Below are 12,066 nucleotides of genomic sequence, written 5' to 3'. Positions count from 1 at the left end.
ATCCATGCTCCTCCTCGTCTGAGGAGGAGAACGACATTGACAGCCGTGACAGGTAATGCCCATTGCTTAGTGGTGTTGCAGACTCTGGGGCCTTTCAGAACAGGTGTATATATACTGAGATGATGTGACAAATCATGTGACACTTAGATTGCACACAGGTGGACTTTATTTAACAAATCATGTGACTTCTGAAGGTAATTGGTTGCACCAGATCTTATTTAGGGGCTTCATAGCATAGGGGGTGAATACATATACACGTACCACTTTTCCGTTCTTTATTATTATTATTTTTTTCACTTCACCAATTTGGACTATTTTGTTTATGTCCATTACATGAAATCCAAATAAAAATCCATTTAAATTACAAGTTGTAATGCAACAAAATAGGAAAAATGCCAAGAGGGGTGAATTCTTTTGCAAGGCCCTGTATATATCGTAATGACCTGGCTAGATAATAAATGAACAATTGTCCAGACAAAGAATTTAGTTTACAAATTCCAAATTTAATAACCAAACTGAACACAGGCTACTGTTTGGCCATAACCCACGCCAAATAAGGATACCCGTATAAATCAACCGTGACTGTCTCTTGTTAAGACCAGACGTGAGAGAGAGAACAATGGCTAAGCATGGTCTTAAACTGGTGATGCTCCACCCCCCAGCCAAACCCCCCCCCCACCCCCCACCCGCCGCTCCACCAACCATCAGGATGCCCGGCACCAGAACATTCCAGGCATTCCCGTGGTTGGCAGATAGCAGTTTGACTGGCATGTCGGACCCCGTGAACACTGGGTACTGGTAAGTACAACACAACCAACGAACAGCATAACACATAACACACAGCTGTCTGTGCAGGTCACAAAAATATATATAAATAAAGAAAACACGACAAATAAGAAATAAGAGAGTAAGAGAGTAAGCTATATACTGGATCAGTGCCAATACTGGCTGTCAAACTGGTGATAGTAACAGGAGGTACAGGGAGCAGACAGAGAGCCTGTTGACAGCCAGCTGTTTGAGGTGGAAAAGTCCTTGTCTTTGTAATGACAGTTACTGTAACACCAGGCAGCAGTGATGTGGCCTAACAGGAAGGCAGAGGATTGCTGTTCAAACCTTAATTAGCCTACCTAATTTTCACATACATTCGTTGTATAAAGATATGAACATATTGAACAAACCTTATGGATTTGCAAGGAAATATTTGAATTTGAATTAGAAGCAAATGTAAAACATATTTGTTTTTGTCACTTGGTAAAATACCACTTACCTTGCAGACACCTAAAATTTACAAGAAGTGGTTATGAAATTGCAGACACAATAACACTATCAGAATGTGTCTCGTCGCACGCACGCACACACGCACGCACGCACGCACGCACACACACACACACGTAAAAACACACACACACACACACACACTGTTAATCATGACATAGCAACCATTTTAATGCTTGTCACCCTCCTTGTCGATCCTAATCATCTACAGAACCCATGACTGCTTCCTACTTTGGAGAACAGACCAGCACAGACATTGAAGCCTGCTTTCCACTCCTCCTTGTGGAGTTGTTTCTCTATGTTCAGCATTAGGTACACCAGACAGCCATGCTTTCTGAAAGCTGTACTGGGCTGGTTAATGATAGTGGCAGGGCGTCTGCTCTGATGCCCTGCATTATGAGGAGCTGGTGCAATTAGCCGCCAAACCCACTCTATGGGCACAGGGTCTAGGTGTGTGAAGTGTGTGAGAGTGGTCTTATCTGGCGGGAGCAGAAAGCAGGTGTGTGGCTGTTTTCCGGCAGGAAGCAGGGGTCTCCATAGTGAGAATATGTTACATACTGTAGGAGATATTAGGAACGTCCAGATCTCCCTGCCAGGACAGCTGCCCTAAATCGTCTACAGAGTGCTGCGCTGCAAAGACAGAGAACAGCCACTTGTTTACTACTTAGCTTTATGCACCAACTCTAGCTATTACCATCTTATACTACTAGATTAAGAACATTTAGTTTTCTATGTTGCAATTCAGTCTATTTATATTTCGACTGGTAAATTCAATAGTCACTTATGTAGTCACTTATGTACAACTATCATCAATAATTTTAAGCCTCCTTAGAGAGCGGAGACAAGACTCTCTCAGCTCAACTGACTCAACTGACTCCATTGTTCTCGTACAGTAGACAGTTCTGTACACAGTGATCTGGCACGAAGAAGAGTTGGAGGATGTGACAAGTGCAGCATGCAGTGCTGATAATGCTGATAATGAGTGTTATTTCATCCACACATGGCCATTGTGTAAATGCCTATATGAGTCAGTCAAGGGGAAAAACATAACAAAAAGGAGAGAGTACTTTTCACATCTGAACAAAGCAGTAACTCATTGAGGCTTTTCTCTTTTCAATTAGCTTTGAGAAATGCTTTTATTGTTCTGCCAAAAGCTTCAGTCCCATTTCCCAAGGTGACTGCCAGCTGAGAAGTGAGCAAGGAAAATAATTGGATGGACTATTGCACTGTTTCCCCCTGATCTACTCAAACAGTGGTTCGAAAAACGGAAGAAGTCTTTTTGGACGAAGACTGGAGGAAATGTGTGGAGGTGAGGCAAGGTCAAAATGAGAGTGAGATTTGTGTTAGAAGTTTGTACGTCAACGCTGTCTTTACTCTTGAAGAGTAACTGTCATCAGACCAACAGACAATACCTTTTAGGTGCGGTCGTCCCAGTGTCACGAATCCAGAGGAGATGAAGTTATGATCAAGTTGGCCTTGGCGGAAGTTCTCTTTCCCGTAGTGCCCTGTGGGAGAAATGCAGAGTTAAGATAGCATGAGATGACCAACACCATTTATCTGACCGAGACAATTCACTAAGCATATTCATTGCTGATTTTCGTTCCAACCCTCACACACGAAATCACAAACAACTGTGTACACATGTCAGAGTTTGGGACACTCTTAATAACTCCAACCACCCTAGTTAATGAACGTATTTTATGATGCATTAGCCTCATTCTTTAGTTAGCTGAATAGCTGTGTTCACGGGAGTTTGTCTTTTATGGAGTCTTAGTTCAGTTCAGCCAGTACTCTGAAAGATAGTGAGGAGGCCTCTGTATTTCACTCCCTCTTTGGCTCAGCCAACTGGTAAAGGAACAGGGACGCAGAGGGAAAGGAAGGTCTCACATTAAACTCAGGATCATCACCACCGCAAAAGGTCTCCCCAAAGCTGCGAGCTGGGGGAGCTAGTGAAGAACTTCCCTTCTCATATCGTTCACAAATTAAACAAAGATGCTCATTCAGGGTCAAAAGCCCTGCCCTTTTGTCAAAGCAGGTAAAATATTCAAACTTTAATTGGATGGCAAAATGTCTTTCAGGCTTGGGCACTTGACCCTGAAGATCAGTGGAGAGATTCTACAGAACCCTTCTAACCGAGACACTCTCCTGTGTTTTAAAACTGATTAATTCCATCCTCAACTTATACAGTAGAACACTTTTACCCCACATAGACCTGCAATATGGAGGGACCTTATATAATTGATTCATAAACGGTGTAATTGGATCTATCTTCATAATCATGACAGCTGCATTGTAGTACTGTATCTATAAAATGTCAGTTTATAAAAAATGTGCCTTGCAACAAAACATTTCATCCTGGATTTCCTTGGTCTTAAAGATCACTATGTAACATAATTTGTTCCAAGATTATATATTGTGTCTGGCTGGAACAAGTCCTGTAATTGAGAGTGCAGAGGTCCACAATGGACCGTCAAAGTGCCGGCCAGCAGTCTGACAACCTCCATTTTTCCTGCCAATCGAACACCAAAATGTTGTGCACAAAAAGATGCAGGTAGGCTGAGAAAGTGAGTGTGTATCAGACAGTGACAGCATAAACTGAAAATAGAGGAGAAACAACATGACGGTCTGTCTTACAAAGGCCTATTGAGTTCCCCTCCCCAAGCTCTCTTCCTTCCTGTTAGTGCCAGTCTGCATTAGCTGGCAAATAGTTCAAGAGCCTCATCTCAATAGAGCAACTTCAAAGTCAATAGTGTCACTCAGACCTTTGGGGCATAGAGGCAGAGATCGAACCGCATTTCAAATTATCATAATGAGAAGGAACACCTGGGACCATTAGCCCTGGTCTTCATTACACTGACGTTTGACACAGGCCTGAGCTCTCTAAAGCCTGTTTGGTTCTGTTTTCAAGCCCAACGGATACTGTAAACTGATTGCTGAAACATTTTATCCATCACTGTTACTTTGGGATTTTCATACTAAGAAACTAGTAAATACTTAATGACTCTCAGGATTTAAGAAGTTGACTGTGTTCAATTTATGCTGAATAAAAAGAGGCTTTTATGTGCAAGTTTTTTTAATCTGTTCAAAGTATGCCTTCATGAAGTGTTCTTGGCTTAGACTAATACCAAAGGGTAAACAACTACAACACATACAATGCATTCTGAAAGTATTCAGACCTCTCCCCCTTTTCCACATTACAGCCTTATTCTAAAATTGATTAAATCATTTACACAGTCTACACAGAATACCCCATAAAAAAAACAGAAATACCTTATAATACCTTATAAGTATTCAGACCCTTTGCTATTAGACTTCGAAATTGAGCTCCATTGATCATCCTTGAGTTGTTTCTACAACTTGATTGGAGTCCACCTGTGGTAAATTCAATTGATTGGACATGATTTGGAAAGGCGTGACACACCTGTCTATATAAGGTCACACAGTTGACAGTGCATGTCAGAGCAAAACATAGCCATGAGGTCAAAGGAATTGTCCGTAGAGCTCCGAGACAGGATTGTGTCGAGGCACAGATCTGGGGAAGGGTACCAAAACATTTCTGCATCATCGAAGGTCCCCAAAAACACAGTGGCCTCCATCATTCTTAAATGGAAGAAGTTTGGAATCACCAAGACTCTTCCTAAATCTGGCCGATCAGCCAAACTGAGCAATTGGGGGAGAAGGGCCTTGGTCAGGGAGGTGACCAAGAAACTGATGGTCACTCTGAAAGCGCATAGAGTTCCTCTGTGGAGATGGGACAACCATCCAGAAGGACAACCATCTCTGAAACCCTCCACCAATCAGGCCTTTATGGTAGAGTGGCCAGACGGAAGCCACTCCTCAGTAAAAGGCACATGACAGACCGCTTAGAGTTTGCCAAAAGGCACCTAAATGATTCTCAGACCATGAGAACAAAGGTGGAACTCTTTGGCCTGAATGCCAAGCGTCACGTCTGGAGGAAACCTGGCACCATCCCTATGGTGAAGCATGGTGGTGGCAGCATCATGCTGTGGGGATGTTTTTCAGCGGCAGGGACTGGGAGACCATTCAGGATCGAGGGAAAGATGAACAGAGCAAAGTACAGAAATATCCTTAATGAAAACTTGCTCCACAGTGCTCAGGACCTCAGACTGGTGCGAAGGTTCACCTTCCAACAGGACAATGACCCTAAGCACACAGCCAAGACAATGCAGGATTGGCTTCGGAACAAGTCTCTGAATACCCTTTAGTGGCCCAGCCAGAGGTGAACTAATCAATTTTAGAATAAGGCTGTAACGTAACAAAATGTGGAAAAAGTGAAGGGGTCTGAATACTTTCGAATGCACTATATCTCCGCCAGTGTTTGACAAGCTGTGATGGGGATAATCAGCTTTCTAACCTTGGTCTACTCTAAGGACAGCGCCTAAGGGCTGAATTCAGGTTCTACTGTAGGAGACGTTGACTATGATACATTGTGTTCTTATGCTGAAATACACTGATACATTATCTCGAAAGGGTAATTTAACTGATTTTCCTTTAGCAGAAGACTTTAGGGTCCAAGCAGAGACCAACCAACATCAATGAGAAAATGATGTAAGAACATAATATATTTCCAAGTGTGAAAATAAAACAACATAGAATACAATCTGAATTGTGAAAAACAGATATATTCATATGAGGATCTCATGTATTACTGCAGATTCCCAGGTATATCCACATATAATCTACATGAGCCACCAAAGACACCAACTAGCATTGTAATACAGTATGTAATGGGACTTCATACTGTATTTGTTGAGGCTAGTTCAGTCAAGGCCAGTTTAACCCAATATAGTACAGCTGATGCCAGACTTGAGAGAGACCCGTACAGTATTTCACAACAGAAAGATGAGTCGTGTTAGAAAGGAGGCCACAAGGGATGAAGACCACTTGCAGGACTGACATGAACCCAAACAAAATAGTCAGCCTCTAGGGAAGTATCCTGCATAGTCCACAATCTCTTAATGTAAAACACTGGGGAAGTATCCACTATAGTCCACAATATCTTAATGTAAAACACTGGGGAAGTATCCTGCATAGTCCACAATCTCTTAATGTAAAACACCAGGGAAGTATCCACTATAGTCCACAATATCTTAATGTAAAACACTGGGGAAGTATCCAGCATAGTCCACAATCTCTTAATGTAAAACACTGGGGAAGTATCCAGCATTGCCCACAATATCTTAATGTAAAACACTGGGGAGGTATCCACTATAGTCCACAATCTCTTAATGTAAAACACCAGGGAAGTATCCTGCATAGTCCACAATCTCTTAATGTAAAACACCAGGGAAGTATCCACTATAGTCCACAATATCTTAATGTAAAACACTGGGGAAGTATCCACTATAGTCCACAATATCTTAATGTAAAACACTGGGGAAGTATCCAGCATTGCCGACAATATCTTAATGTAAAACACTGGGGAAGTATCCAGCATTGTTCACAATATCTTAATGTAAAACACTGGGGAAGTATCCAGCATTGCCCACAATATCTTAATGTAAAACACTGGGGAAGTATCCAGCGTAGTCCACAATCTCTTAATGTAAAACACTGGGGAAGTATCCACTATAGTCCACAATATCTTAATGTAAAACACTGGGGAAGTATCCAGCATAGTCCACAATCTCTTAATGTTAAACACTGGGGAAGTATCCAGCATTGCCCACAATATCTTAATGTAAAACACTGGGGAAGTATCCAGCATAGTCCACAATCTCTTAATGTAAAACACTGGGGAAGTATCCAGCGTAGTCCACAATCTCTTAATGTAAAACACTGGGGAAGTATCCACTATAGTCCACAATCTCTTAATGTAAAACACTGGGGAAGTATCCAGCATAGTCCACAATCTCTTAATGTAAAACACTGGGGAAGTATCCAGCGTAGTCCACAATCTCTTAATGTAAAACACTGGGGAAGTATCCACTATAGTCCACAATCTCTTAATGTAAAACACTGGGGAAGTATCCAGCATAGTCCACAATCTCTTATTGTAAAACACTGGGGAAGTATCCAGCATTGCCCACACTATCTTAATGTGAAACACCAGGGAAGTATCCAGCATTGCCCACACTATCTTGATGTAAAACACTGTGGTGTCATGGTAGTCTTGAGGTCACTTCAGGGTTAACATTATGGATTAATGAAGCACAGTGAGAGCTGTTAGAGGGGATGAAAGCCAATAAGGGGTTAGACAATCCTAATTTTGGGCAACTGTAAAATGGCAGTCAAAGTGGTTATTGATTCCAATGAGAATTATTGAAGTGTCAAGTGCTGTAGTTCAGGCAAACATAACTGTAACTACCTCTGTTGGCTAGCCCTTACAGTGGTTTCATTTAATAAACTGCACATACCAGCAGCTGTGGCTTTTGTGGCTCGAGTCAAGTATGAGAAAAGCGGCTCACATCCCATGGTGTAGCACGTAACAGTTCTCCTCTGACACAATCCCTGGGTGAGGAGGAGTGTCTACTTTGACACGAGAGTGAAACATAATACTGAATCTGGGACACCATACTAGGGCACTTAGCAAGCGATCCCCGGAGCAGGGATCTGGAGACCGGATAAAAGAAGGAGGAACAGCGATGCAAGACAGAATTATCTCAGGACAAAAGCCATGTGTCTCCCGAAGAACATGTTCATTTGCATCTCCATTTTGAGCCAATGCTGAGTAGGCTTATGGAACCCCAGCATGAAAATAGACTCAGCCGAGGCCCTTTGTCTAAACTGCTATATATCGTTTTCACTCTTTAAAAAATATACTTAAGTAGCAGGGCCCCATCATCAGTTTGGGGGAGTAGTGAACTATATGTGGTTCAACTAGCAATTTAAATACATTTTTGCAGTAGCTTTGTGGTAGTTGACCTAAATTCAAATCTTGGTAGTGTTTTCATGTAGTAGGCAACTTTGTTGCCATGTAGTGGTGTAGCTTACTACTGGAACTACACACTACTTTTTTTTGCAAAAATAAAATATTGATGAAGTAGGCAAGAATTGCCTTTATTTTTCAGCACCAAACATGCCTAATTCTCACTTGAAACACTTTTTGTGTGCCTAATTCCACATGTTTGAGTTTAATAGGCCAGAATACACATTCTGTTAACATCTGACTGCAGAGTGATATGTTCTTGCAATTTGTAGTCTGTGACATGGTTTGAACCTGTGATTCAGGTTTGATAATTTTTCGCCAAGTAGTTTGGATGTAGTGAACTACTTTTTAGAAGTAACTTTAAGGTTAGCTTTAGTGTAGTTTAACTTACAATAGTGTGAAGTAACTGGTAGCTCGTTAATTATATTTTCAGAATAGCTTCCCCAACACTGCCCATCATCTATTTCAGTGCGTGTGTCAAAGACCATTTTGACCAATAATGAAAGCAATAAGGTCCCACTTTACAATGCAAAGGTCGCATACCATAGAAATAACATTGTTGTACACATGTCAGCCAAGTATAATGACAGTAGTTATATATACTGTTACATAGAAGTGTGTACAATGGAGATTACTGTGTAGTCATTAAAAACTATTGATAGTCCATAATAGAATGTCTCCTTATTCAGTCATCCCTGCTTGTCTCGTTTCTATGAGATTTCTATAGATCTACCTCCATAATTCCTACCAATCACTACTGTATATATGACATTCAGACTGGATCTCCACCACTCAGAGAATGTAACTGAGGGAAAAGAATATGGCTTTAATAACACCTTCTCTATTATGTTCTCATGACATTTACATTGAACCTCTTTTCATTTTATCGAACTATTTAACATAACCTCTGTTTCCATAGTAACTCTGTCATCTTGGGTATCGATTTTATACAAAGAAAGGACTTTGATTCAACTCATAGTGCACCATGCAGCGTACTAGAGTTAAAGGCCATTTCAGAACCTATGCTTAGGACAAATACAGTTTGAATCATTTTTGCAAGATATTCTTGGTTATGTGAAGTAAAAACAGTGCAGGTACCCACCGTGGTTTGCTAGCATGGTGTGAACTGGGGTGTAATGGTTCTTGGACGTTCGGAGAGGTGTGTCCATGTCTTTGGGTGAACCCTCCAACGCTGCAATATTTTCATTCTCCTTATTTAGTCCTTGTTGCCTCAAAATGTCTGCAAGGGCTCTGCAAAAGAAATGTAAAAACACAGATGTAATTTTATCGTTTTCAGACTACACAAACAGAACCAGAAATACTTTCCTGTTTTCAATCACCGACAACCATTATTCTCAACATCCCCAGAAGGTCTACTTAATTTATTTTGTTACATACAGCTCCAATTGTGTTGGTGGAGCTCCAGAACAAGGCACAGTGTAAAGTGTAATTACACCCAAGGTGGCCAATAGGCCAGGTTTCAATACTGAGCCACACTGAGTACAGATGGGCCTTTCCCTTCAGGCCAAGGGAAAACAGCTAAAACCATTCATCAATGTTCCTTGAAGAACGTTCTGCTAGAGCTATACGCCCCCACTACTAAGGTTCAAATGGGAATCTAACTCCTACCAAGTTACCAATTTTTAAGGGCTCTGCACAAAGCATCTTGCTATCACCATTTTCAACATTGGTCCCCATTGAAGTATAGTGGTGAGGATGGTGGACATATTGGTTTCTTCAAAGAGCTGAAAGGGTAATGTAACTGTGTCAAAGTCGACCTGAGTCAACTTCTTTCCATAACTCTCTGTGACTTTGGGAGCTATGTATTAATAGCCTTTCCCTTCTAGGATGGGCACACTTTAACCATATCCTTTTCACAGACGGAGGCGACCTGCTTTTCATCGCCCCAGTTGACTACTTTGTGTCTTGTATAGCAGGAACACGTTCAACCAGTCCCACACAGTGGAGGAATAGAGGTGCTTTTTAAAAATATTGTGTTTGAAAGCCCCAAAGTCTAGACCTGTCACAGTTTCCTCCCCTACAAAATCTCTTAGGTAAATCATGTTTCAATAGCACCAATACATTCCTATGTATGGGAAGGGAAAAAAACATCTACAAGAAAAGGGAACGTATAAAATAATCTTCAAACGATACACCCATCATCCATCGAGGGAGTAAAGTAAATGTTGTAAAGAAGAGAAGTGAAAATAAATTGTAATTCCGTTTACTCTGCACTTGCAGCACATGACAGAGGATGTAGTTCAGTCTTGTTGGTTATCAGAGGGACTTGCCTCCGCAGTGAAATGTGATTTTTTTCTTCTCTTTTTTTCTATTTTAACACATTTCTACATTGTCAAAAGAGATAAGGAAGCCTAGAATGTGTTTACAGATATGGCGACATGTTTGCAATTATTTTCAGACTGAGACAGAGATTGAATTATTATGAGCATGTGGTGTAGATGTTCAACAAGTCTATCATCTGCATTCTAAACGGATTAGTTGAGTTTATTAGGATCCCATTAGCTACTGCACATGCAGCAGCTACTCTTCCTGGGGTCCACATACAATGTACAAATACATGACAAAGTACAGAACAGTTATAGACAAGAAAAACACAAGATATTACATTAAATCCAAATTAAAAATGCACATAAAAATAAGAGTTATATATTTGAAAGGGACCGAGACAACAGTATTTACACACTATTCATATATACATATTCATATTCTTATATACAATAGATTACATCTTTAGAACTAGGAGAAATTATGTGATACAACATACATTCTTTCGTCCGTTTTTTAAAGCTAAACTTACTTTTTGCCTGAGTAAGGTCTTGTGGCAGAGCATTCCACAATGACATGGCTCTAAACATACAGTAACTGAGCGATGCATTAAATCTGTCTCTGGTTTGGGTACTGTGAAGAAACCCATGGTGGCGTATCTGGTGGAGTATGTACAGTATGTCTGTTTGAAGTGTATGCATATAGATTATACAAGTGGTTAGGCATTTTCAACACACAAACATTTCTTAAAAAGACTAGAAGAGAAGTAACACATTTCTCCTCAACCCTCAACCATGAAAGACTCATGCATGCTATTGATGTTAGTTCTGTGTGTACAGTTAAGGGCAAGGCGTGCTGCTTTGTTTTTAGCCAGCTGCAGCTTGCTAGGTCTTTCTTTGCTGCACCGGACCATTTACCAATTAAAATAGGTTCAAAAGCATTGGGGAGAAGAAAATGGAAACCAATGTGAATTTCTACTCCCCTTGGATCCTGAACTCCACAAAATGTTTGTCAAGCCATGATTCATGGCTGAATGAACATGTTAGAAAAGTATTGCAGCATTGACCCTGCCTATCAGGTTGTCAGTAATCTCTGTTAACACAGAACTAAAATCTTTTGTAATTTGGTCAGATGCTTGAGGACCAGTACCAGTATCAATTAGGTTTACATAGTCTGTCCATGAGAGATTAGGTTGTCAGGAACACCAAAGAAATGAATATTCCCAATGTGAGCAGAGAGAAGGATATCACTGACATGCCAACCACTAATGGAGTAGAAGCAGACACTGGAGAGGAAATAAATCCACGTAGGTGTGCTTTACATACATTAATATTATACAAGAGACATCGCAAAGTCATACTATCTCACCTACCTCACCCAATCTGCTTTCTCTGCCCAATATTAGGGTAAAATCGCTCAAAAATGGCATATTCAATCTCACTGCATGCAGGTCAATTTAAAAATCCCTTTTGAATGTATTGGAACTGACTCTCACTGGCATAACAAAACCGAATATGTACTCAATCTGAGAGTAGATACTTTTTTTGCAACAGATCCATCTTAAATTGCATCCAGGTTTGCTTTCGAGAAAGCGATCAATATAGACCACTCAAATC

At 40.7% G+C, this 12,066-nt stretch overlaps 1 protein-coding gene across 5 annotated transcripts in view; it reads right to left on the bottom strand.

Moving 5' to 3' along the window:
- The window catches only part of LOC129833490 (protein shisa-6-like), a 108,158-nt gene that overhangs the window by 86,094 nt on the left and 9,998 nt on the right, over positions 1–12,066 (bottom strand). For 3 of the 5 annotated variants that reach the window (XM_055898136.1, XM_055898135.1, XM_055898137.1), the window contains exons 3-5: positions 9,267–9,415; positions 2,688–2,780; positions 1,834–1,905 (exon numbers count right to left, since the gene is read on the bottom strand). In XM_055898136.1, the coding sequence (XP_055754111.1) occupies positions 1,834–1,905; positions 2,688–2,780; positions 9,267–9,415 (314 nt within the window). The remainder of the gene's footprint in view (positions 1–1,833; positions 1,906–2,687; positions 2,781–9,266; positions 9,416–12,066) is intronic. The other 2 variants (XM_055898139.1, XM_055898138.1) reach the window with 1 other exon arrangement.

This window comes from Salvelinus fontinalis, chromosome 34 (assembly GCF_029448725.1).
Source record: "Salvelinus fontinalis isolate EN_2023a chromosome 34, ASM2944872v1, whole genome shotgun sequence".
NCBI classification, from domain to species: Eukaryota; Metazoa; Chordata; class Actinopteri; order Salmoniformes; family Salmonidae; genus Salvelinus; species Salvelinus fontinalis.
Note: the sequence above shows the minus strand (reverse complement) of the source record. Positions and strands in the feature narration are given on the sequence as shown.